We start from the raw sequence: 24,158 nt of genomic DNA, 5'->3' as shown, positions 1-24,158 counted from the left end.
CTCCTGTTGGCTGGTGGAGTCAACCAGGCGGTTTTCTGTTACCAGAGCAGTGCTGCAGGGCCAACCTCTGTCTTGGGAGGGGTCGCAGTGATGGCCCCAGTGTGCTGTTTCCTGCACCCATGTGCCCCCTCCTTACCAGTAGGCCGTTCCTTCTGGAGACTCCAGGGGATTGTCTGTCTCCTTGCCTTTTGTGGCTTCTAGAGAAGCCCCATTTGTGAGCTCTGTGGCCCTTCCTCTACCTTCACAGCCTGCGCCTCTGGTCTCTGCTTCTCTCTGACTCTGGCCCTCCTGCCAGTCCCCTGGGCCTGCCTGTATCATCCAGGGTGACCTCCCGTGTTGGGAGCCTGCAGTTGACCATGGCCGTGAGGTCTCTGGCTCCTTCCCAGTTCCCCTGTGTGGGGTGGGGGTAAGGGTGAGGCATATTTGTGGGGGGGTGCACCATGCAGCTTGGAAAAGCCCCAGTGAGGAGACCAGCAAACGCTATTCTTGGCCAACTGTAATATACATATTTTTAATGATGAATATCAAGTATTAAATGTCTACTCATCATACTTAAATGATTCCCGAATTACCACATAGGTATTAAATAGTATGGTAGTTTAGAAATAAATTGTTCTTTTATCAGTCTTACTATCTGGATGGTTTTATTCAAACCCACACGCTGCACACTGTGTCCTCTGTGTCCCTGTGTCCGCCAGCAGGGTCACCCTGGAGCATACCCTTCAGTCCCTCCAGCTCCTTCTCTCGTGCGTGGCTGTGCAATACTTGGAATTAGGCTTCTGTTACTGCAGACCTTTCCCGGGATGAAGAATTTCTCCTAACAACTTTAAAACAATTACTTAAAAAAGTACACTCCTTAACATGATCTCTGTGTTTTGGCTCTTCACAACATGATTTAATATATTCTGGTTTTTTTTAAGGTTTTATTTATTTGTTTGAAAAGAGAGAGTGCATGAGGGGGGAGGGTCAGTGGGAGAAGCAAACTCCCCGCTGAGTAAGGAGCCCGATGTGGGACTTGAACCTGGGACACCTGAGCCAAAGGTAGGCGCTTAGCCAGCTGAGCGACCCAGGTGTCCCCTATTATATTGTTTTTTTTTTTTTTTGTAAGATTTTATTTATTTTATTTATTTGTCAGAGAGAGAGAGAGAGAGAGTGAGCACTGGCAGACGGAGGCGGAGGGAGAAGCAGGCTCCCTGCTGAGCAAGGAGCCCGATGTGGGACTCGATCCCAGGACGCTGGGATTATGACCTGAGCCGAAGGCAGCCGCCCAACCAACTGAGCCACCCAGGCGTCCCTATTATATTGTTTTTTAAAGTGATCTTTGAAGGGATTTGTGCCACAGGAGCTCTGCTGGAGAGGCCCGTGCAGGTGCCCGCCATTGGGAGCCTTCTTGGGTCCTCAGCTGTGCCCCCAACCCCGTGCGCACCAGTGCTGTGGTCGGCGCCGACACTCCTTCCTCTTGGGGGTCTGTGGTTGGGGCTGAGCCAGGGAGAGGGGCCTGTGGGACCAGCCCGGGTGAGAGCCCTGCTCCACGTCTCATGAGCTTCCCCGGGAGACGGAACCCCACATGTGTTGTCACTGGGCACTGCTGGGAACAGAGCGCGTCCCACCTAACTTCCCAGGAGAGGATGCTGGCAGCTGGCGCCTGTTTCCTTTGGACTTCATCGCCCCCAAAGCCTCCCACTCTGTACCTGTTCCCTTCACTGATTTTGCCTCATCTGTGTTCATTGGGATAAACCCCCGGCTGTGAGCACGACTACCTGCTACATCCCCTGTGTCCTCCTGGGGAGTCAGTGGACCTGGGCTGGTTCGGGACCCTGACACAGGTTTGCTGACAACCAGTACTTTTAATGATGAAGTCATCCCCTGGAACAATTAAGTATATTCCTTTGCTCTTTTTGCTGGCTTATCTGTTCTGTCAGTGGCCTCTGTGGTTGACTGAGGCAGGTTCAGACTCTTGCATTTTCCCCACATGGTACCTTGCTCAGAAGACAGTAATCGAGGGAGGGAGTTGGAATGTGAGAGAATATAAGCTGTCTCTTTCCTGTTGGAGAGCTGCTTGTGAAGGAGGGGTTTGTGATCAACGAGGCGCCTTTCTAGACCAAGTCAATGGCCAGCCCTGCTTCTTGCTCTGTCTCTGCCTCTCGGGTTCAAATGCAGACTGTGATGTGCTGGGTCAGCAGAGGAGCATGAGAGCCTGTGTTGTAGCCATTCCTGGGCACTGCCAGGCTGCTGGTCCTCGGACCACACTTTGAATGCTAAGGGTCTCGAGGGGTCTTCCCTTTTGGCCCAGACAGGCAGGAGAAAGCGGGCAAACCAGGCCAGGTTCTGCGACAGTCCGGATTCCTCAACCTAAGGTGGGATTAGCCTCACTGCAGTTCTGAGAAACACGGTCTAGTGTGAAGGGAAATTTCTTAGCCTGACTTCAGGATTGATTGTATCTAGAAACTGCTTCTCCTTCACTTCGACATTTATGTGGTAACCGGAGACTTCCTGTCACGGTTTTTGTGATGAGTTCTCTTCTTACATTTAGGTACTCTGCACAAGCAATAGAAATACGGGCTCTTTAATAACAAACTATGTATTTCCTTCCTTAGGACATTATTTCAAGAAAAAGGACGGCAGCGCCCAGCCTTTCCTGAACGATGGAACCCTTGGAGTAAAGAATGATGCCCTTGGTCTTGCAAGTTCATAGAGATGTATAGGGCAGGGGACATGGTGGACCGTCCGCTTCATGGGCCAGCGCCCCCTCGATTGAGGAGCGTGGAGGTGGCCAGAGGAAGAGCGGGCTACGGATTTACCCTTTCTGGCCAGGCGCCTTGTGTGCTCAGCTGTGTCATGAGAGGGAGCCCCGCAGATTTTGTGGGTCTCCGTGCTGGTGATCAGATATTCGCTGTCAATGAGATCAATGTGAAGAAAGCGTCCCATGAGGATGTGGTGAAATTGATTGGGAAATGTTCTGGCGTCCTACACATGGTGATTGGTGAAGGCCTCGGCCACCTGGAGTCCTGCTCCAGTGACGAAGAGATTGGGTTTTATGATGGCAAAGGCTGGCTGAAGCCCAAGCTTGATTCCAAAGCCTTGGGTATCAACAGAGCAGAGAGAGTGGTTGAAGAGATGCAGTCTGGTGGCATTTTCAGTATGATTTTTGAAAATCCTAGTCTTCGCACAAGCACTTCAGAGCCCTTGAAACTGAAACAGAGATCCCTTTCTGAGTCAGCCGCTGCGCGCTTTGACCTTGGACGTGAAAGTGTAAGTCACCCAAATTCCAGCCTGCTTTCTAAGGAGGAAGTATCCAAAGTCATTAACGATGATTCCGTTTTCAGCATCGGACCTGAGAACCACGAAGATTTTGCGTTGGATGCCAGTATTTTGAACGTCGCCATGGTCGTCGGCTACTTGGGTTCCATCGAACTTCCTTCCACAAGCTGCAACCTTGAGTCGGACAGCTTGCAGGCCATTCGCGGCTGCCTACGACGTCTGCGGGCTGAGCAGAAGATCCACTCCCTTGTGACCATGCGGGTCCTGCATGACCGAGTGCAGCTCTGTACCGACCAGGCTGCCGTTCTGGCCGAGTACCCGGCAGAGAAGTTGGCCTTCAGCGCCGTGTGCCCGGATGACAGGAGGCTCTTCGGGCTCGTGACCATGCAGAGCGGCGATGACGGGAGCCTGGCACATGAGGACGAAGGTGCCTTGCGGACCTCCTGCCACGTGTTCATGGTGGATCCAGACTTATTCAGCCACAAAATCCATCAAGGCATTGCCCGGCGATTTGGGTTCGAGTGCACGGCTGACCCCGACACCAATGGCTGCCTCGAGTTCCCGGCGTCATCTCTTCCCGTCCTCCAGTTCATCTCCGTGCTTTACAGGGACATGGGCGAGCTGATCGAGGGGGTGCGGGCGCGGGCCTTTGCAGATGGGGACGCAGATGCCCAGCAGAATGCCAGCACCAGCAGCAACAGTGACAGTGGCATCGGGAATTTCCACCAGGAGGAGAGGAGCAGCCGGGTGCTGGTGCTTGACCTGGGGGCCAGCTCAAGCAGGCATAGCCCCGGCAATGGTGGCTGGGAGGGTATGGGCGGCAGGGGCTCCCAGCCCTGGGGTACCCCCTGGAACGGGGCCTTCTGCCACGACACTGAAGTGGGGGGTCCGTTTGAGGTTGCTCCGCCAGCTGACAGGGGCCGGGACTTCAGTAAGCACTTGGGACCCGCTGCTCACGCTGAAGTTCCCCCGGCCTCCTTGCGGAGCTCCGTCCCTCCTTCTAAGAGGGGCGCCGCTGGCCACGGTGGTGGTTTGGGCCAGCGGTGGCTCCCGGTCCACGTCTTGCAGGAGTGGCAGTGTGGACATGCCAGCGACCAGGAGTCGTACACGGACTCCACAGATGGGTGGTCCAGTGTCAACTGCGGCACACTGCCTCCTCCCATGAGCAAGATCCCCGCCGACCGCTACCGGCTGGAAGGCAGCTTGGCACAGCTCCCGCTCGGTGCCCAAAAGAGGGACTGGTCCAGGAAGGCTTTCGGGATGCAGAACATCTTTGGGCCCCATCGTCAAGTTCGAAAGACAAAGGAGGACAAAAAGGTAAGCCTGCTCAGTGTGGTTCAGGAGAAGTGAGCTTGGAGTTGTAGCCCCGTCCATCCGTGATGGGATGACATGTGCTGATTGATACCTGATTGACAGGTGTCCAGGCCTGGCTCCCCTGCTGCCCTTGGGCCTCTGCTGGCCATCACAGGACGTGTTCCACTTATGTGCCGTAGGCTCTGCCCGCCGCCCACACTCTTGCAGGTCCTAGGCAGAACGACGGGGTGGGGCAGGTGATGGCGGAAGGGACGTCACTTCTCACAGCCAGGCCAAGGCCCTCCTCCTGCCCTCCTGCCTCTTGAGCTGCTGTGGGGGCCTAGGAAGGTGCTGTCCCTGTGCTCCCATGGAGCCCATTTCCGCACGCCCTTTTGAGGGCAGAAAATTCCTGAAGCCCAGAGACTATTGACTTTGGTACAGGGAATTTCCCAGGGTGTGGATCCTTGCTCCGTTTCCTTCATCTGGAAAATTCTGCCGTGAGAGAAATGCCAGCCAGTCGCAGCAGTGGGCTGGTGGCTCGTGGTCTCTTGCTCGCCTCAGGTGCGTCTTAGATGGTGGGGGGACCATGCTTGACACGGTGCCCTGAACACCTACATCCCGTCTATGTTCTTTGGGGCCTTTGCCTCCCCACCCCTCCACAACCAGGAACTCAGTTTGGAGGACAAGGGTGGGCGTCAGCCTGCAGGACTTGGCTCACAGGGGTCACGACGGGGATGGGCAGGCTGAGCTGCTGGGTGGTGGGTGCCGTGTGAGTGACCCGGTGAGAGGGGGAGTGGTGCCTGGCTCAGGCTGTTTCCATGGTACTTTTTTCTAGGTGGACTTCCGTGATTTTAAAATACCTTTTCTGTGTGTGTTCGCATTTTGTTCTCACAACGGGGTGGGGGGCAGGAGAGCTGGGGGTGAGTATTTTGTTCACGCCCATTCCCTTCCCGTGTCATGGTAGTTTTCACTGTACGGTGCATTAAAGAACAGTTCGAGATGGGGGGGGCAGCCCCCCCTGGCTTTCCCTCTTGTCATCCGCCATGGGCACATTTTAATTGGTCTAAGGTTATAAACAGTTGTAATCATGTGGGTTTTTGACTCCATTCTTACACTGCACTCTGGCCTCTCGCATGCCCCTTCTCTTAGTCCTTAGCCGAGCCACGGGTGGCCTGGGTTCTCGGGCAGCAGCCCTTGCCCCCGTCCTTCCCGGCCACCCCCACCGGGCCGGGCTGTGGCATGGGCAGCACCGTGCACCTGAGCCTCCCCGCCCCACGTCCCTGTCCCCTGGGGTGGGTGGTGGAGGGAAGGCCTGGAACGCAGCAAGTGTTATCTGAAATGGGAGAAGTCACTGTCTCTTTGAACACAAACGTGTCTCCCTGCCCGTGTGCAGGAGAGGGCGACTGGGTGGTGTGTGCGGCGCAGGTGGGATGGCAGCTGTCTCTGCTGCCAGGTGCCCTGCTGTCTGAGGGCCCCCCCAGGGTTCTGACCTCGGGTACCTCCTCAGTGGGGTGCTGTGGGCCCAGTCCTGTGGCTGAGGCAGCCAGTCCTCCAGAGGACAAAGGTTTGCGCTTTAACAGGATTAAGCAAGGTCCCAATTTGAACCTTGGGTTTCTTCCTTCTGTTAAAGCTGTAATTTGTTTAGAGCAGTTTGAGGTTTACATTAACTCTGAAAAGGCACAGAGACTCCCCACGTACCCACCGCCCCCACACACGACAGCTTCCCCCACTGTCTGCAGCCCCACCAGTGGACCAGTGCTGACACGTCATCATCCCCCCAAGTCCACGGCTCATGTCCAGGTCACGCTCAGTGCTGCGCATACTGTGCATGTGTCATGACGGTTTCACACCTAGTAGCTTCACTGCCCTGAACCCCCTCATGCCCCACCTGCTCCCCCCTCCCAAATCCCAGCCTTGGCGCCGGCCGATCTCCTTGCCGTCCCCACCATGCTGCCTTTTCTAGGACATGCCACGGACAGACTCTCACAGCTCGCAGCCTCTCCCTGCCGGCTCCCTTCCCTCCATCACGTGCATCCCAGCTCTTCCAGGTCTCCTCGGGGCTCAAGAGCCGGCTTCTGTTTAGTGCCGGGTAACACTCTTCCACCTGGAGGGACCACCACGGATTCATCCATCATCTGCTAAGGACATGTTAGTTACTCCGGAGTTCGGGGGATTACAGAGAGAGAGGTGCTGTTAACATCTGTGTGCAGGTTTTTGTGCATCCGTGAGCTCTCGGCTCCTGCGGTAAATGCCAAGCAGCTTCATGGCTGGATCAGATGGTGAGTGCCCAGTTTTGTAAGAAACCAACCAGCCGTCTTCTGCATTCCCGGCACCGTGGATGGGAGCTCCCGTGGCTTGGTGTCTTGGCCAGCACCTGCTGGTGTCGGGGTCCTGGCTAGATTTAGTTTTCTGCACGGGGCCGTACTGTGGCTCCAGAGCCGTCTGTTGAAGATGCTGTCTTTGCTCCCTTGTGTTGCCTTTGTTCCTTTGTCAGAGATCAGTGACTATATTTGTGAGGGTCTCAGGCTTCTTTCTGATGTCCTTTCACCTTGAACACAAGTGTCATGAGAAGGAGGACCCGGCTTTTGGGACTTAGGCTGCAACAGAGCGGTGGCCTCTCTCTTGTCGGGACATAACAGTAGGGTTCTTACCAGGGGGCTGCGGACCCAGGTCAGGAGTCTATGAGCTGTCCGGCCAGGCATCTTTATCCTTATTCACAAGTAGCTGGGAATGGTTCTTGCTATAACTCTTGAAAATCATCAGTTACTTTTTACTTTGCCTCATGGGTTCTCCTGGTTCTTAGCTCAGCCTGATCCCGCAGCTTCCCTTGCTGGAGCAGCTGAAGTTTCCAGAGGTTGTGAGCTGGTCTCCTGGTGTCCCTCCTGCAGGCTTATGGGGATGAGGAGGACTGGCTGGGAGGAATGTGGGAAGTGGCCAGAAACGGGAAGAGGAGGGGGAGGCATTGGGAAGGGCGGAGGGGAGCAGCGGAGGCATCCCGGGTTACTCCCATTCCTGTCTGTGGTAGTGGCAGCTTCAGTGCCTTGCTTTACACAGACTCAGGCAGTCTCAGTGGGGCCGCAGCTCGGGGACCAAAAACACACCAGAATCAAAAACACACCAGAATCCGAGCAGGGAAACAGCTGGGAAAGTGCTAAGTAGGCCTAAAGTGGGAAGCTACTAGGAGGGAGAGCCCTCGGGGACCCTGGGGCGGGCCCCGCAGCATGGGCAGGACAGAGGCCAGTAGGGGAGAGGCAGGGGGAGCTCAGAGGCCACTCCCCAAGGCCAGGAGGCCCCTGCCACCGTGCCTCGCTGCTCCTCTGGAGACAGAGCAGAAACTGGATGGCCATCCCTGAGAAAAATGGCACAGCACTCACACACCACCTGGAAGATATCCAAACCCAGAACCAGCTCCTGTTTGACCTTGACCCCTCCCTCCCCCATGCTGCTGGCAGAGCCTCCATCAGGCTTTGGCTTGGAGCTTTGCCTACCCCCAGACATATCTCAGCACCTAGCTGTCCTGGAGCTAGTCTTGGCCACCTGTGCCCGAGGGCTCTTTCTTGGGATGGTGGGGCAGCACTGGCCTGGATGGCCCCCTGGCTCCTCCTCCCCAGGTGAGGGGCACACACTCCCCCAACCCCAAGATGGCCTTTCCTTGTCTCTGTGCACTGACGACGGCTCCCACACGCCGCTCCTGTCCAATTACTGCTTGCATGCTCCTGCACACGGCCTGCTGTCCTCGGTCGGCCTCGGCCCCTGCTTTTGTCACTGCGCCCTCATCCTCTGTACCCAGTCTCAGTCCAGATCCTGGCCTGGGGAGCCCCACTCTTGGGGAAGCCTGGAAGCCAGTAAGCCATGGGGAATGTCGCTCCCAGTCCTGCTAACAGCGGAGCACCAGCCCCGGGGTCACAGAATGTTCTGGTCTGGGGAGGCCTGGGGAGGCCGGAGGAAGTAGGAGGCAGCAGGAGGAGGGAGTTCCTGGGGGTCGGAGCCTAAGAGAGGCCCCTGCGGATGGTTGCTGACTTTGTTTATTCTGCTTTTCTTTTTGCTGGTGTCTGTAGCTGGTAGATACAGAAGGGAGCCCATGACCCATGTGAGAAACGTGCAAGACCTTGAAATGCTGTGTGTAGCATCAAAAGTGATTCCATTCCATTTATTTTGAATCTAGAATATGGAATTCTGCGTCTTTGAAAACTGATATCCTAAGAATGATATTAATTAAAATATCTAGGTAAGTAGCAAAATCCACATTCTGAAACGTGGCACATAGTGGATTTTGGAAAATTGTGAAATGAAAGTAGGTTCATTATGATACCATCCAAGGGATTTGCTATTTTGAAACAAATTAAGAAACATTTTTCAATTCCTCAGTTTCCTTTTTCATATGAACACATCAGTAGATGGAACCCACAGAGACAAAAGCTCTTTGGGGCTTTCAGTAATTTGTAAGAGGGTGCAGGCATCCTGAAACCATGGCGTTTGAGGACCGGTGCCCCGGGGACACTTGCCTGTCAGTGGGGTAAACTTTCCGGAGAGAGTCACTTCCAACCCGGCAGTGTTGGTGGGCGCCTAATAATTAATTACCTTTCTGATTGAATGCGATGAGAAAGTGCTGGAAAAATACCATAGACTACGTGTGCTCATTTAAAAGTAGCATAGGTTTTAGCGCAGGGTCACAGCAAGATGGCACCAGTGGCCTAAGCCCCGGAGACTACTGCGTCCCTGGCTGGCTGGTGCACGCACCGCCCCTCTGGAGCTCTGGGTTCCTTCTCTTCTCCTCCTCCACCTGCTGGACCTGACCCTGAAGGACAAGAGAGCGTCACACCCTTGCTCCAGTGTCATGGCCCCGCTGTGTTCCCATGTCTGCCATGCCATGTGGGTCAGGCGGGTCACAGGACGGCCCCTGCAGCAGGGAGGCCACCCATGTCGTAGTGAGCCATTCGGCCACGTGTGCGTACACAGTTCCACAGTAGAGGTGAAGAGAGAACAGTCTTGGGGCGCCTGGGTGACTCAGTCAGTTAAGCGTCTGCCTTCAGCTCAGGTCATGATCCCAAGGTTCTGGGATCGAGTCCCACCTCGGGCTCTCTGCCCAGGAGGGAGCCTGCTTCCTCCTCTTTCTCTTCCCCTACTTGTGTTCCCTCTCTCACTGTCTCTCTGTCAAATAAATAAATAAAATCTTCCAAAAAAAAAAAAAAAGATCCCCCAAATACCTATATTTAATATATTCCCATTTTTGTGTAAAAATTTCAGTACCCCTCAAGTAAACCTGTATGTTTTAAAGTGCACATATGTTTATATATAAATATCTAGAACAAATTCAAAGGAAACACCCCCAACTCATAGTTACTGCAGCGGGGGGGGGGGGGGCAGGTAAGGGAAATCTGGGGACCGTCCAGGACATTTTAGTTTTATCTTCTTGTACTTCGATTTTTTATTAAGGGAATAGGAACATATTTTACTTGCTAAAAATAATCCCTTGGGAGAAAAAAATTATTTTTCTGAATTCTTTGAATAAGAGTGAAGTAAGGCCTGGCCCCAGAAGGCGGCGTCTGTGTTCCTGTGGCCTAGTCAGCAAAAGGCTCCTCACCCATAGCGCAGGGAGCATTCTACGTCCCATGAATGGCTCCGGGCTTCTTCTAGTACAATGAGAGGAAGTTTTAAAATAGATTGTAAAAAAACCCTGGAGACTCCTAAAAAGGCCAGGGCAAAGGCCCCAGGATTTCAGTCCCTCTGCAAAGAGAGCTTTACTCGTGACCCTGTGGAAACAATGCTGAGCAACGTGGCATCCCTCTCTGCCCCAGATCATGAGGAAAGGAGGCTCTCAGGGACACGAGACCCTGGCCTGGCAGCTGGGGGCCAGGGGCGGTCCCCTCTCCAGCACTGCTGGGAGGGCCCAGGGCTGGGGAGCTCAGGGAGGCCTTGGGAACAAAGGGACAGACACAGAGCGCCCCCTGCTGACTATCCTGCTGAGATTTCCTGTGGTTTCCAGGCAAAGTGAGTGTTCAGAGCTAAGTGGCCACCATGTTCCTACCAGAGTCAGGAGCCTTCGAGTCCTGCACGGTCACCTGTTCTGTCCTCGTGCTTCTTTCTCAGCTTTGTGAAGATGCCTTATCACTTGTCCGGTGTCGTTTCCCAGATTTACTCGGGACACTGTGTGCGGCTGCCCCTCATTTATTTTCATGGCGCGCTCACACACACACACACACACACACACGCTCGCTCTCTCATACACACTCCCCCGAGCCGTAGAAGGAATGGTGGGAGCTGCTCTTTGGGACACCCTGCACCCATCTCCATCTCGGGCTGTGCGCATGACGGGGTTTCCCGGGGTCTGTCCACGGTGGAATGGCTGGTCCGTGGCAGTACGTGTCCATCTTTGCAAGTAACGGCCCGTGCTGAGTTTTTCATATCTGTATTTGTATTGACTGGAAATAGCAGGTCTCTGGAGCAGGGACAGATTGGATTACTGATCTATGACAAGCACACTGTTCCCGGTGCTCAGTCCTTGCCTCTGGCCCATTGCAGGGACAGTCGTGTCAGGGATCACCCTGCGCACCAGCATGGTACTGGAGGCAAGAAGCCCTGTAAATGGGAATTGGGGCACTTATACACAGGTTGTACCCTCTTCTTTCCTCCCTTGAGAGGGGAGAGAATCCCTGGCTCTTTAAGCAAGTATCCTTTGAGACAGAGGGGTGAACCCTGGGTTTCCCCTCCTACCCTTTGCAGTGTAGATAAATGTCTCTGGGAGTGGAGGCCTGATAGGTTCTCCCCAGACGTATTCCAGCCCCACCTCTGAAATGTGAGGACTTACCCTTGGCAGGTAAATTTCTCCTGGAGTTTACAGTGCCTGTTCCCCTATAACCCAATCACCAGTCCAAGACCGGGAGACTGTGGGTTCAGGTCCCATGCCTCAGTTTCCCGGCAGTCCCTCACCACTACTGTGAGTGCCTAGACTGACGCTGCATGTCTTCGCCAACACTCGGCCTGGCCAGGCTTCTTGAGTTTTCACCGGTCTAGCAGTGAGACGGGAGAGTGCACCATGGCTTTGCTCCTGGAGAGGCATGTTCCTCATTGTTGAGGCACCTGCTTAAGCTGATGCCCACTTTTCTCTTGGGTTGTCTCTTCTGCTTGACCTGTCAGAATTCTAGATCCTGGCTGTTGACCCTGTGCTGATGGCATTGCATGTACACAGTTCATGGCTTGTGTTATTCATTTGCTTTGTGGGGTCTCCATGAACAGAAGTTTTTTTGTTTTTTTTTTTTTTAAAGATTTTATTTATTTATTTGACAGATAGATCACAAGTAGGCAGAGAGGCAGGCAAAGAGAGGAAGGGAAGCAGGCTCCTTGCTGAGCAGAGAGCCTGATTTGGGGCTCAATCCCAGGACCCCGGGATCATGACCTGAGCCTAAGGCAGAGGCTTTAACGCACTGAGCCACCCAGGCGCCCCTGAACAGAAGTTCTTGACCTTCATGTCAACCATCTTGTCAGTCTTTTCCTTCTGATTTGCAGTGTTGATATAACACATTCATCATTAACCTGAGGTCAGGAAGATTCTCCCTCTCCCTTTTCTTTTCTTTTTAAAAAGATTTTATTTATTTACTTGAGAGAGAGAGAGAGAGAGCGACCACAAGTGGGGTGAAGGTCAGAGGGAGAAGCTGGCTCCTCACTGAGTAGGGAGCCCGATGTGGGGCCTGATCCCAGGACCCTGGGATTATGACCTGAGCTGAAGGCAGATGCTTAACCGACTGAGCCACCCAGGTGCCCTCTGTTTTTTTTAAAATCTTTTATTTTTCTTAAAAATGTTTGCAGTTGATCTTTATGAGTGGAATAAGGTGATTGGCAAATTAATTTTTTCTCTCTTGGGATGACTTTGGAGCTGCTGCTCTTGTTAGAGCACAAAATTCATCCTGCCATGTGGCTCAGCTGTGCCCCTATGCATCACGTGTTCACATGTGTGTGCGTCTGCTTCTCAGGGCTCTACTCCCCACCGTCCACACCTCCAATGATACTTTCCTTTCACATTTGCAGCTCAGTAATGAGTCTTCATATCTGATATGCTGGATCTCCTTACCTTATCTTGGCTATGCTGAGCCTTGCTCTTTTATGTAGATTTCACAGTAAGTTTTTGTAAATTGTCCAAAAATGCTACCAACATTTTTGTTGCAGTCGTACTTTCATCTGTAGACTGATTTGGGAGAACTGAAATGTTTAGAATATCCAGTCTTCCTATCCATGAAATTGGTATTTCTCTCCATTTATTTTAGCTTTGTTTTCTTTGTAAAAATTTATGACTTCCTTTATAAGTATCTTTAATTAGATTTACTTTTAGAGCCTCCCTTCTGCAATCAGCTCCTGGATGTTGGTGTCTGTGTCCCCTACCCCTGGCAGAGCTGGGTCGTCACCAGGCTCTGCCCCCAGGGGCACTGGGAGTGGACAGAAGGGAGGGGGAGGGCCCTGTCCCTCCCTGTCTGCTCTCTCCTTTTTGCCACAGCAACACTTCTCACCTCAGTGAGTGGGCAGTTCTTCCCCCTGTAGACCCTTAGCTCAGTTTTGGGCTCCCCCCCTCCCTGGGGGCTATCTCCTGGCCCCTCAGACACCAGCATGGCCCCATCTCTTCCCAGGTCTCGGTCCTCATTTGGCCACTGAGTTTATATCTCTCCCTCCCTCTTGGTGTCCTGTCCCAGTCCCTGGATATAGCCACCTCCCACGGTGGCTGTCTCCAGACCTCTTAGGGCCTCTGTTTGCCTTCCCGTGTCTCTGGTGCCTGGTTCACTGTTCTTTCCAGGGGGTTCTCCCTGTGAAAACCACTGGAGTGGGCTTGCTTTCTGACTAGACGCACTAGACACACCAGGAGCAGTATATCAGCTGGAAGTCTTACTTCTTAAATTCTCTAATTTTCCCACATTTTAGAAAAACCTCCAGATGATCTGGTCTCTGTTTTGAGCTAAGGTCTTCTTTGTTAGCATCCGTCTTTTCAGGAAGTGCTGACTGAGCACCTATTGTGTGCTGGGATCTGCTGGAGGGGTGGGGGCATGACTGAGCGAGACAGGCACAGCTTGGCTCCCCCGTGACTGATGACCTTCCGTCGTCAGCGTTCGGAGTTTCTGGTTCTAATTGTAACTAAGAAGTGACAGGCCAGTCCCCCCTGGGTGACTGTGAGCGGGCGCCTCTCTGGCCTCCATGTTCTGCTGTGAGATTGAGGGGGTTGGACTGGCTGCTTTGGGTCACGGCCTGTGGTGACATGAGCCCCTGATGCAGTGGTTCCATGGGATAGTTCAGCACCAGTGCCGAGTGGTGGAGGGCCGTGGGGTTCTGCCCTCTCCCTGTTTCTACCCTGGAGAGAACGACACTTCTCAGGCTCCCTGAGAGACCCCTTGCTCATGGTCTGAGGTGATGGGAGCCAGGTGGGTTGTTTCTCCCACATCCTACGTGGGGGCAGGTGCACGGGAGGGCCCTCCGGTTCTTCTGGAAGCCCGGCTGCATACCCAAGCCTCGGCTCCATCTCCAGCGTGGCTGCCAGTGGTCAGGCGGTGCTCCCCATGCCCGGAGCTGGGGCGAGACGGAGTCTACCGCCGATGCTGGACCACGGCCATGGCCATGTGACCGTGATAGCATGCTCCGTCTGTCTGTCTCCTCCCCATGTTCAAGCCCACAGTGTCAGCCACCTACATTCACTCCTGTTGGTGGCTGGGGGTTCTGGCGTATTCCAGTGCTGCATGGCCAGCCCAGCCCAGTGACACTGTGTTCTTCTCACGAAGCTGTGTGCTTGTTACCCCTCCCTGCAAATAAAAATGCAGAATCGCAAACACACGATTTGTGCAACGGGGTCATCTTGTGCATGTTCAGAGCCCTCTTTGGCCTCAGAACTGACTAAGAGCATTACCCATAGTGCGACTTCGGCTGCAGCAAAGGCATTTAATTTGGATGGCTGCCTGGCTTCCCTTGGCTCAGAGCGACGGGCTCCCTGTTGCTGGGCACTTAGGTCTCTGGACAGGTTGTCCTCTGTCTTTCTCCCAGCACTGTGCTGGGCCGTAGGTGTTCAGAAGACCGAGGGCCCTGCTTCTGGAGGAGTTTGTGCTAATGGGTGGGGAGGAAAAGAGTGCAGCCTCTGAGGGGGACCCCATGGAGGGGACCCCAGGACAGCCCCTAAGGCAGCACAGTTTGAGGTAGCCTCTTAAAACAGGTGGCCTGGGGTGGAGGTCAGAAGGGCAGAGACCCAGGCACCTGGAAGAGTCTGGACAGCAGGTACCCAGCCTCACCTACTGTGTGGAAGGGTCCCAGCGAAGGGAGTGCTCTGCATCCCTGCACAGGAAGCCTGCCAGCATGGGTCCTCTTTGAACTCTTTTTGGGATATTAGCATTTGATGAGCGTAGTGGGATGTTCTGTTACCAGTTCTCAGCACCCCTGTGCTGCTGGTGGCGGCCAGGGTGCATCTGGGACAGGGACCCTGGGCTGCCCCTGCCTTTTCTTCAAGCCTACAGATTTTCCTGTTCCTGAGACAGTTCCTTCCTCTGTCTTTCTCCGCTCCCTCTCCCTGTCCCTCCCTCTCCCCTTTCCCCTTCCCTCCCTCTCCTGCTCTCTTTCCCTCCCTCTTCCCTCCCTCCCCAGACAGACCCCTTTGCTGTCCCTGCTTCTGGCCTTTGCTCCGTTGGGTTCTTTCTGCTCACAGCTGCACACAGGTTGCCTTTCTCTCAGCTTGCCCACTAGGTCAGCTGACTTTGCTCAGATCCCCTACTGGTTTTCAGGACGGCCTTGCCCATGCATCCCCCTGCTGCGTTCAGCCTCATCTCCACTCCTGTCAGCCTGGTCCCTTCTAGCTGTCCTGGCATGTCTTCTGCCTGGTGCTGGGCTTGTGGTCTGCCTCCTAGCCTCCAGGGGCCTCTGGTTTCCTCCAGAGTGTGAAGTGTTCAAGGAGCCCACAGCTACCCTGGGGCCATCTCTGGGTAGCCCCTCAGGAGGGCTGATGGATGGATTGGGAGTCTGGAGAGCTGCCCCAGGTCCGGCTCGGGAAGCAACTGCCAAGAGCCCCGTGGCGCTGAGAAAACCAAGGCAGGTGCTCTTGGCACCTACATTCCTTCTTAATAAAAGTCGAGGGACTAAAAATTATGTGCTTGTTGCTTTGGTTCAGGCCGAGTGGCTGGTGGGGCAGAGGTGAGAAGTCAGGTTCTGGGTGTGAGTACAAAGGCGGGGTTGCGGGGGGCAGCAGTGGGTGCGAGGAAGCCGGGGGAGGCTGGGAGGAAGCAGGAGGCTGTGCTCAGTGGGTGAGGACTGTCCTCCCTTGGAGGTCCCTGTAGCCTGAGGTCCCGGGCAGGGGTGGCGGGGAAGAAGGGTGGGTGAAGGGAAGGCTGTCACGTTGCTGAGGGCACCCGGAGTCCATGTCGGGAAGGTCGGGGGACGGCAGTCCTGGGGGTGCGTTCTTCCCCCAGGCAACCTCGTGGCCTGGGCACAGGTGCCTCCCGGGCAACAAAGAGGGATGGTGGCATCAAGGGTGTGTGTGAGGCTCATGGGGTGTTGAGACCCAGCCCGCCGAGCTCTCCCAGGCAGGGGCGCAAGCCTGGGGTGCCCTAGGGTCTTAGGCAGGAGGAAAGCTGACAGCAGTTGGAGAGCCTCACAGTCTTTAGAAAACATGGAAACTTCCTTTCTGTCTGAAATGGGTCACTTGGGATTTCAAGTACCCAGGAAATCAGAGATTTTCAGCTGTGATGCTTTTTATATTTAAAATGTGCTGCCTTATTTGTTGGACCCAAATCGCATTTGGGGAAGTGTCCAGCATAATGACAGGGAATTAATTCTGGTCATTTCCCAGAGAAAGAACAAGATGTTTTAATGGCCTGTGATTTCATGCACCTGAATCGGTTTGGTCTTCAGACACCAGCTGAATGTCTAAGGAGTCCTTAGTTTCCAAAAATGCCTATAAAATGATGTAAAAGCATAATCTCTACATTAATAGTTGTTTCTCTCCCCACACAGTTTATTTTTCCCCAAATATCCTCATGTTTTTTTCATTTGCTCTTGGCAGCAGCCTCTGGAGGCTGGGGGTGGGGGGGTGGGACCCCTGCGTGTGCTTATGGGGTGGTAATGGGGTGTGAGGCTGGGGTTGTCCTCAGGCTGCAGCACTTCAGTGGTGGGGCAAATATGTAGATGTCCTGGGGTGACTTTTGTTTTCAACTTTGGATTTTTATTGTGGTGACACTTGCAGAGCATGACATTGACCCCGGGCAACGTGCCAGTCTTGCCCTCCTGTGCTCCCTGGCGCCCTCTTCTCTCCAGGGTAGTGCACCTGGCGGAGCTCAGCATCTCTTTCCAGGAAGATAATGTGATTTGTTTTTTCTTTGTGTTTAGGGCTCAAAATTTGGGCGGGCCATCGGACTCACTCAGACTTCTCAACGCACCTCTGCCCGGAGATCGTTTGGAAGATCCAAGAGATTTAGTATCACGCGCTCCCTTGATGACCTTGAGGTATGTGATTTCAGTTTTTCTCTTTCCTTCATCAGACTTTTTATGTTGAAGTGAACATCAGTCGTGCAGATACATCTGAATCTTCCTGAATCCCACCCCGATCCTTCTCCCCTTCCCTCCCTCTCCCCTGGTAACTGATCTGTGGGTAGGCAGGCTTTGACCGCATGTCTGGGCCTTTTCTGGCCCCTCAAGTGTCTGCAGAGCACATGGGGGGCTTCACGCTGTCTTCCGTGTGGCCAGCGGGGCTGTAAAGGCCTTACAGATGCGAGCTGATCTCACCCCTCATGGGGATCCTGGGGAAGGGCCTCTCATGGCTCCTTCTTCAAAGATCAGGTGTTGATTCACAGATTGAGTTGCTTGCTTTTATCCAGAGTCCTTACAAAAGTGAGCGGTCTTGACTTTGAGAGCAGCTGTAGGTCCACAGAAGGGTGCAGCGGAAGGCACAGAGCCCCCGCGCTCCTGGCTCGCGTGGGTGTAGGCCATGGGACACAGACAGGCCAGTGTGGAGGCGTCCTTGTTAGGCTCGCAGTATGTATGAGCAGCCACTCTCTGGGCCGTGCATTTGCCGGCTGTGGACAGGCGTGTAATGTCACATGCAGGTTTCACTATCCCGACAACCCTGTGCCCTGCCTGATAACCCTCCCTTCTCCCCCGAATCCTTCCTTGGCAGCACCCGATCCTCCCGGGGATCAGTGTGTGTTCTAGTACTTGACACGGAGTCTTACCCTGCCCCCTTGCACATGCTGCCTGGCACTTTCCAGGCGAACCCTCATGGCCTCGGTCTGGTGTGCTGGTTGAAACACAGTATCCTGCTGTCAGTGTGCTGGGGTCCCCCCAATCTGCTGCCTGTGGACAGCCAGTGGGAAGCAGGAAACCCTCTCCTCTGTGTTTGAGCCTGGGTACACGCTCTCGCGAGGGCCCCTTGAGCCCGTGTGGAGGTTGTGGGGGGGGGCCTGGCCATGGAGGGCTGGGTAATAGGTGGCTAGATGCCATTGGCCATGGCCACTCCCACGCAGGCTCTGGTCACCCCTCCTCTCTGGCACCTGGTGCCGTCAGACTTGAATTTTCCATTCCAGTGGAAGGGCACCTTGGTTTACTTTGCATTTTGCTGATGACGAGCTAGGCTGAGTGGCCCACTGTGGGCTCTCTGGCACTGTTCGAAATTAGCGGCGTATTCATATTCTTTTTCTGTTTTTAAAAAAGATTTTATAGTATTTCTTTATATATTAATCTGAATATGGGTCCTTTGTCAAATAAATGTTTTAAAAAATCTTTATGGCTTATTTCCACCTTTGTTTACGGTGTCATTTGTTACACATATATTTAATTACAGTAAACTGTTGCAGCACAAAGTTCCTGCTGTTAGTGCCCAGCTCCGTGGTGGTACACACAGCCATGTTGTTGTGCGGCCATTCCCCACCCTCCGTCCCCAGCACTCTTCCTCTTGCAACACGGAAACTGTCCCCATGGGGCACAGATTCCTCATCCCCTGCCTCCATTCCCCAGTGCCCACTGCCACACTTTTTGTCTCTGGTTTTGACGACCCCAGGTCCCTCGTATAAGGGCAATCAGATAGGATCTGGCTTATCTCACCGGGCACAGTGTTGTCCAAGTTCATCTACAGTGTAGCACATGTCAGAACGTCCATTTCGTTCATTGTATGGGTAAGCCACGTTGTGTCCATCTTTCCATCTGACAGCGGACGCCTAGGTTGCTTCCACCTTTTGTCTGCCGTGGAGAACCCTGCTGCAAACACAGTTGTGCAAATATCTGTTTGGTTCTGTTTTAAAAACTAACTACATAAGGTAATTTCTTACAGCCTGAATAACAATAAACTGAAACAAACCAACTTTGGTTGTTTCTTGCTTAAAATAGCAGGGTAATTTGTGTTTTCATGCAAAACTGCAATCATTGACTGTTCGAGCTGGAAGGGGCTGTTGAAAGTATCTCGTTTTCTGGGCTGGATGTGGGTGGGGGTGGGGTGTCAGAGTCGGAGCGTGGGCCTGGAAGCTGGAGCTGGGCTGGTTGTGGGGTCTCTCGCCGGTGGTCTCGTGGTGAGTAGGGGGCAGTTCTGGTTAGTAATGCTCAGCACCCACGCTCTCGTGGAAGAAGCAGAGGCGCATGCCACACTTGTGCTCGGGCGAGGCCGGACCTGCTGGCTGGGACCCCCCGAGCAGGGGGGGTTCTCGACGGAGCCTACCTTCTCAGGTTAGGCGGCTTGCCAGGTGTCTTCTCTGCATGTTTCTGGAAGGGGCGTGGAAGGGGTCTGAGCTTCCGTGAGGTGACGAGGTCGCGTCAGCCAGGCTCGTGGTGGCAGCCTGTGGTCTGACCTCCATGTCCCTGATGTGGTCCCGGCCTCCGCAGCCGCATGCTTTTTGCTCATATCTCCTCGCCCACGAGGAAGTGCTGGGGCTTCTCACGCCTTGCCACCTGCATGGGTGCCGTGGTCTGTGCTCCTTTTTTTTTTTTTTCTAAAGATTTTATTTATTTATTGTCAGAGAGAGAGTGCGGAGCGAGAGCGAGCACAGGCAGAGTGGAAGGCAGAGTCAGAGGGAGAAGCAGGCTCCCTGCGGAGCAAGGAGCCCAATGTGGGACTCGATCCCAGGACCCTGGGATCATGACCTGAGCCAAAGGCAGCTGCTTAACCAACTGAGCCACCCAGATGTCCCTGTGCTCTTGATCAAGGGCAGGCCGGCCACTTGTATCTTTTCTCTCTGACCTTCAGACCAGCTCCACAAGGAACTTGACATGGTCTCTGTGGTACAGGTGGGGAGACTGAGGTGTGGGATCAATAGCATTTTCCTGGCCATGCCGGACTGCATGCTGTGGTCTTTTGCCACATCTGGGACCTCTCACTTTTGTTAAACTGGTACCTTAGAGACATAAGATCAAATCTTTGCTATTTTTTTCCCTGTCTGAGGATTTGAAAATGTAGACGCTACATGTAACTTTCATGAACGCTTGTCACTGGTGAGCCTCTTTCCGAGGGCAACTCCTGGAGCACATTGTCTGTCTGTCCTTCCCTTTGTTCCTCTTCAGCAGGTGTCCTAGGCATCCTCTGGGACTGTCCCCAGACTCTTGGCCTTCACTCCCTTGTCCGGTCCCCTCCCCAGAGGCACTGGCGTTCACATCAACCTTCATTTGGTGCTTAATCATCCTGGGCGTCTTAGAACATTCTCTCCATGTTGCTCCTGCTAGAGGCCTCTACATCCCCTCGACCACCACCAGCCTGGCCCCTCGGCATGAGTCTGGTCTCTAGTCCACTCCCTGAGGCCCCTGGGACACCAGCACCTGGGGTCGGGTTCCCTGGAGGTAGAGTCAGACAGAGAGCTACTTAAGCTGGGGGACAGTGAGGAGGAGCGAGGAGGGCCATATAACATGGTGAATGTGTGGGTCAATCAAATGAATGGTGACTGAATAAAACGAGGTGCCCAGGATAGCGATTTTAAATGAATTCAGTATTCTAATTAAAAAGAAAAATGGTCAAGGAAAAAGAAAAAATGGTCAGCCCGCATGAAAAATCTGATTATACTCTTACTAGAGATGCGTGTCAAACTGGAGGGTACAGAAAGTGAACAGAAGAATGGGAAAGGAGTCACCGTGCCATGCCAATCAGAAGAACATGGCAGGGCATCTGGGGCCGTAATTGGTCAGGTGTCTGCCTTCGGCTCACATCAGGATCCTGGGGTCCTGAGATCGAGTCCTGCATTGGGTTCCCTCCTCAACGGGGGTCTACTTTTCCCTCTGCCTCTGCCTCTGCCCCTCCTCCCTCCCTCAAATAAATAAAATCTAGAAAAAAGGAAGAACGGTGGCATAGCTCTGTTGTCAGAGTTGGCTTTTAGGCAAGAAGCCTTCCTAAAGGTAAAAAGGGAGCTCTCACAACAATAAGAGCAGTAAGAAGTTACATTCTGGTTTTTTTTTTATTTTTTTAAAGACTTCACTCATTCATTTGAGGGGGTGAGGCATGCGTGCAAGCAGGGGGAGAGGCAGAAGCAGACTTCCCAGTGAGATGGGAGCCTGACATGGGGCTCGATCCCAGGACCCAGAGATCATGACCCAAGCCGAATGCAGACACTCAACTATCTGAGCCCCGCAAGATGCCCAAAAGGTTACAGTCTAAATCTGGTTCATTCAGATTCATGCATTCAGTAGCTTAGTCTCAACGTATCTGAAGCTAAAAGAGAGAGAAGCAGGAGAAGTGGACTAACGGATGTAGCAGAAGATTTTTAACACTTCCTGCTCTGTGACTGGCGGATTGAGCAGGAAAAGGTCTGGAAGAGAGGGGATCCCAATAGCAAGACTCCTAGCTTGGCCTTCGGTACCCCACGCGGGACTGTCCCTGATGGGCACGTTCTCCCCACTCCCTCGTGGAGCGTGTAGGAATGTTGGCTACGTGCTGGACCATAAAGCGAGTCTCGGCAGCTGTGGAGGTCTCTTTATAGGGTCTGTCCACTGCCATAGCCAGGCCGGCTGGACTCCTGCGGTGCTCGCACACCCGTGAGTATGTGTTCCACCATGAGCTCCGTAGTTGAAAGGAGAATCACTGCGGAGTCAAGCGATGATGCTGAAATGTGTGCATCTGAACTGTGGTGCACAGCTGCCCCGGTGCCTGGAGTGGGTGCTCATGGTGCTATGGTGCAGGCACCAGAGGGGACAGAACGTGGAAGGTCGTCTTGAGGCTAGAGAGAGAGAGAGCAGTGAGACCCACCCAGAGGAACTGGAGGCTGGGCAGGGAGGGAGGCAGAAGGAATTAATGAAACAGAGAATGAACGGACTGAACCAGCAAGGGAATCCCTGAAGGTGGGCTTCCTTCCCAATTCGTTGGATGAGGCCTCCAAAACCTTGGCCCCCAAAGCTGATGAGGACCCAAGAGGAGAGGGGCGGGGTGGGGCGGGGCTGTCCAGTGGTTAGCAGAGGTGGAAGGACGCCATGCCCTTGACAGAAACACAGCCCAGCAGGTTACGTTCATTCCAGGGATGTGATTTTTTTCCACACCTGAAAATCAGTATAATGGGCCACATTAACAGAGGAAAGTAGAATTGTCTATCATTGCAGCAGACACAGGAAAAGCATTTGGGAAAAGCCAGTATCCATTCGTGGTAAAAATAAAACCAAAGAAAACAAAACAAAACTTAACAAAACAGGATTTAAATAGAACTTCCTTAATCTGACAATGATATAAAAACCCCAAAAAGCAGCATATGTAAGTTTTTCCCCTGAGGTCCCGAGCAAGAGGAAGACATACGCTCTTACTGTTCTGTTCAAATGTTTATCGCCAGTCTTAGCATATGAAGAAAGTAAAAACAGTAAAAATTTTAAAACCACAAAGGAAAGATGAAAATGTTCTTATTCTCACATCATATGATTAGGACATCAAAAATCTAAAAGAATCAATGGAATCATTATTAAAATTAATGAATGCTTGGCAAAGTGCTAGATATTCTGTCCATATACTATAGTCAACTGTGGGTACACTTAGAGAATAGCATGTAGATTTAATGCAATTTTAATCAAAATCCCAACAGGTGTTTTGTCAAACTTAAGAAGATGATTTTAAACTTGGCATAGAAATGCAAAGGGCCAAGAGTAGCCAGGATATTCTTGAAGAAGAGTAGGTAGGAGGACTTCCGCTGTTTGCTGCCAAAACTCATTACAAAGTGAGAGCAGTTCAGGACTGTGTAAGTGTTGGTATATGGAGGGAAAGACAGACAGTGGACTAGAAGAGCATGCCCAGAAATAGACTACCCAGCGCAGGCATACATGTGCAGAGCAGGACCGAGTGTGCTCTTTTCAGTTGGTGGTGCTGGAATAAGGAGACATGCACATGGGAAAAAGAAAGAAAGGGGTGCCGGAGCAGAAGCAGCCTGCCTGTCCCCCTGGCCATGGGAAGGACGGGAAAGCTGTGATGTCTTCATGTCTCGGATGCCCCATGGCTGCTCTGGGAGTGCTGGTGAATGTCCCAGAAAGAAGGCAGACACCAAGGATTCCATTTCTGTACATGAGTAGAGAGGCCAGACTGATCTGCGGCCCATGACTGTGTGTTGGGTGTAGAACCACGGAGAGGGGCTGGCACATGGCCGTTCCTTATGGCCTGGGCGGGGCTACATGGGTGGCCCTTCGTGATGTATCTTTGAACCACATGTTCTCATCAGGGGCTTCTTTCTGGGTTTGTAGTCCAGCTTCCAGAAAACATGCTTGGCCTGAGCCTTACAGCCCTGCTGACTGCTGGGGTGGGCAGTGGTCACCAGCTGGGGTTCTGCAGATGAGCCCAAGGGAGGAAGAAGATGGGACAGAGGGGACAGGATGTATGGAGTGGGGGGGATGAAGGGGCCTGCCCTCAGCAGGAGACGAGCTGCTGACAGATGGTGGGAACTGGGGAAGGGCCTTGGGGAGGGGGGTCAGGGGAGGAGACAGTTGCTGTAGACATGTCAGAGGTGAGATCTTGTGTGTTTTCAAAAGGTGCCCATTTTGGTCATGACTTTGGCAGATGGTCACCTGGGAGGGAGTGACCCGAGAGACCGGTCAGGAAGAATGTGACCAGCTCTGTGGGCCCAGCGTGGACCGCGGGGCATCTCTGCCCCATAGGTGTTTAGTCAGGCAGAGATTGGGGCATGAGCCATGGTCTTGATGTTTGTGAGAGGGTCCAAAGGTGCCGAGAGCCCAGAAGAGGGGCCCCAGGGGCTGGGGTGCTGAACTGAACACACAGGCTTATGAGGGAGCCATGCCCCGAGACCAGCACAGGAGGCCCAAGTCTCTAGAGGTCCTCCACCCAGTGTCCCCAGTGTCGCCGTGGTAGGCTGCTGGCCACGGGGAGAAAGAAGCAGTTCACTGTGTGTGCAGCTGGACTGGTCCCCGGTGGTCCCTGCGCAGAGCGGGGAGCAGGTGCAGTGGGGAGCAGGGGTGGGGGTGCACGAGTGCAGACCAGTGGGGGCTTCTTGCCTTAGTTGTTTGGACCAACGCACCAGGAAGTCCTCCATGGTGCAGCATGTGTGAGACTGCGTGTGTGACTGGCATGTGTGTGGGGTCAGCAGACACTCTTGGAAAGGGGGAGTGACAGCTGTCACGGGTGGGGGTTGGAAATGGCCCGTGAGCCCCCCGGGCAAAAGGGAATGGGGAGGAGGTGGCCCTGGGACCTTCGGTGCCTCTGA

General features: G+C 53.5%; 1 protein-coding gene across 6 annotated transcripts in view; it reads left to right on the top strand.

Moving 5' to 3' along the window:
- Positions 1–24,158, top strand: part of RGS12 (regulator of G protein signaling 12) — a 105,286-nt gene that overhangs the window by 18,519 nt on the left and 62,609 nt on the right. For all 6 annotated transcript variants that reach the window (XR_009351746.1, XM_059166356.1, XM_059166349.1 and 3 more), the window contains exons 2-3: positions 2,598–4,578; positions 16,894–17,010. Coding sequence is in view for 5 of the 6 variants with exons in the window: in XM_059166356.1 (XP_059022339.1) it covers positions 2,698–4,578; positions 16,894–17,010 (1,998 nt within the window). In the remaining variant the exon portion in view is untranslated. The remainder of the gene's footprint in view (positions 1–2,597; positions 4,579–16,893; positions 17,011–24,158) is intronic.

This window comes from Mustela lutreola, chromosome 1 (genome assembly GCF_030435805.1).
Source record: "Mustela lutreola isolate mMusLut2 chromosome 1, mMusLut2.pri, whole genome shotgun sequence".
NCBI classification, from domain to species: domain Eukaryota; kingdom Metazoa; phylum Chordata; class Mammalia; order Carnivora; family Mustelidae; genus Mustela; species Mustela lutreola.
Note: the sequence above shows the minus strand (reverse complement) of the source record. Positions and strands in the feature narration are given on the sequence as shown.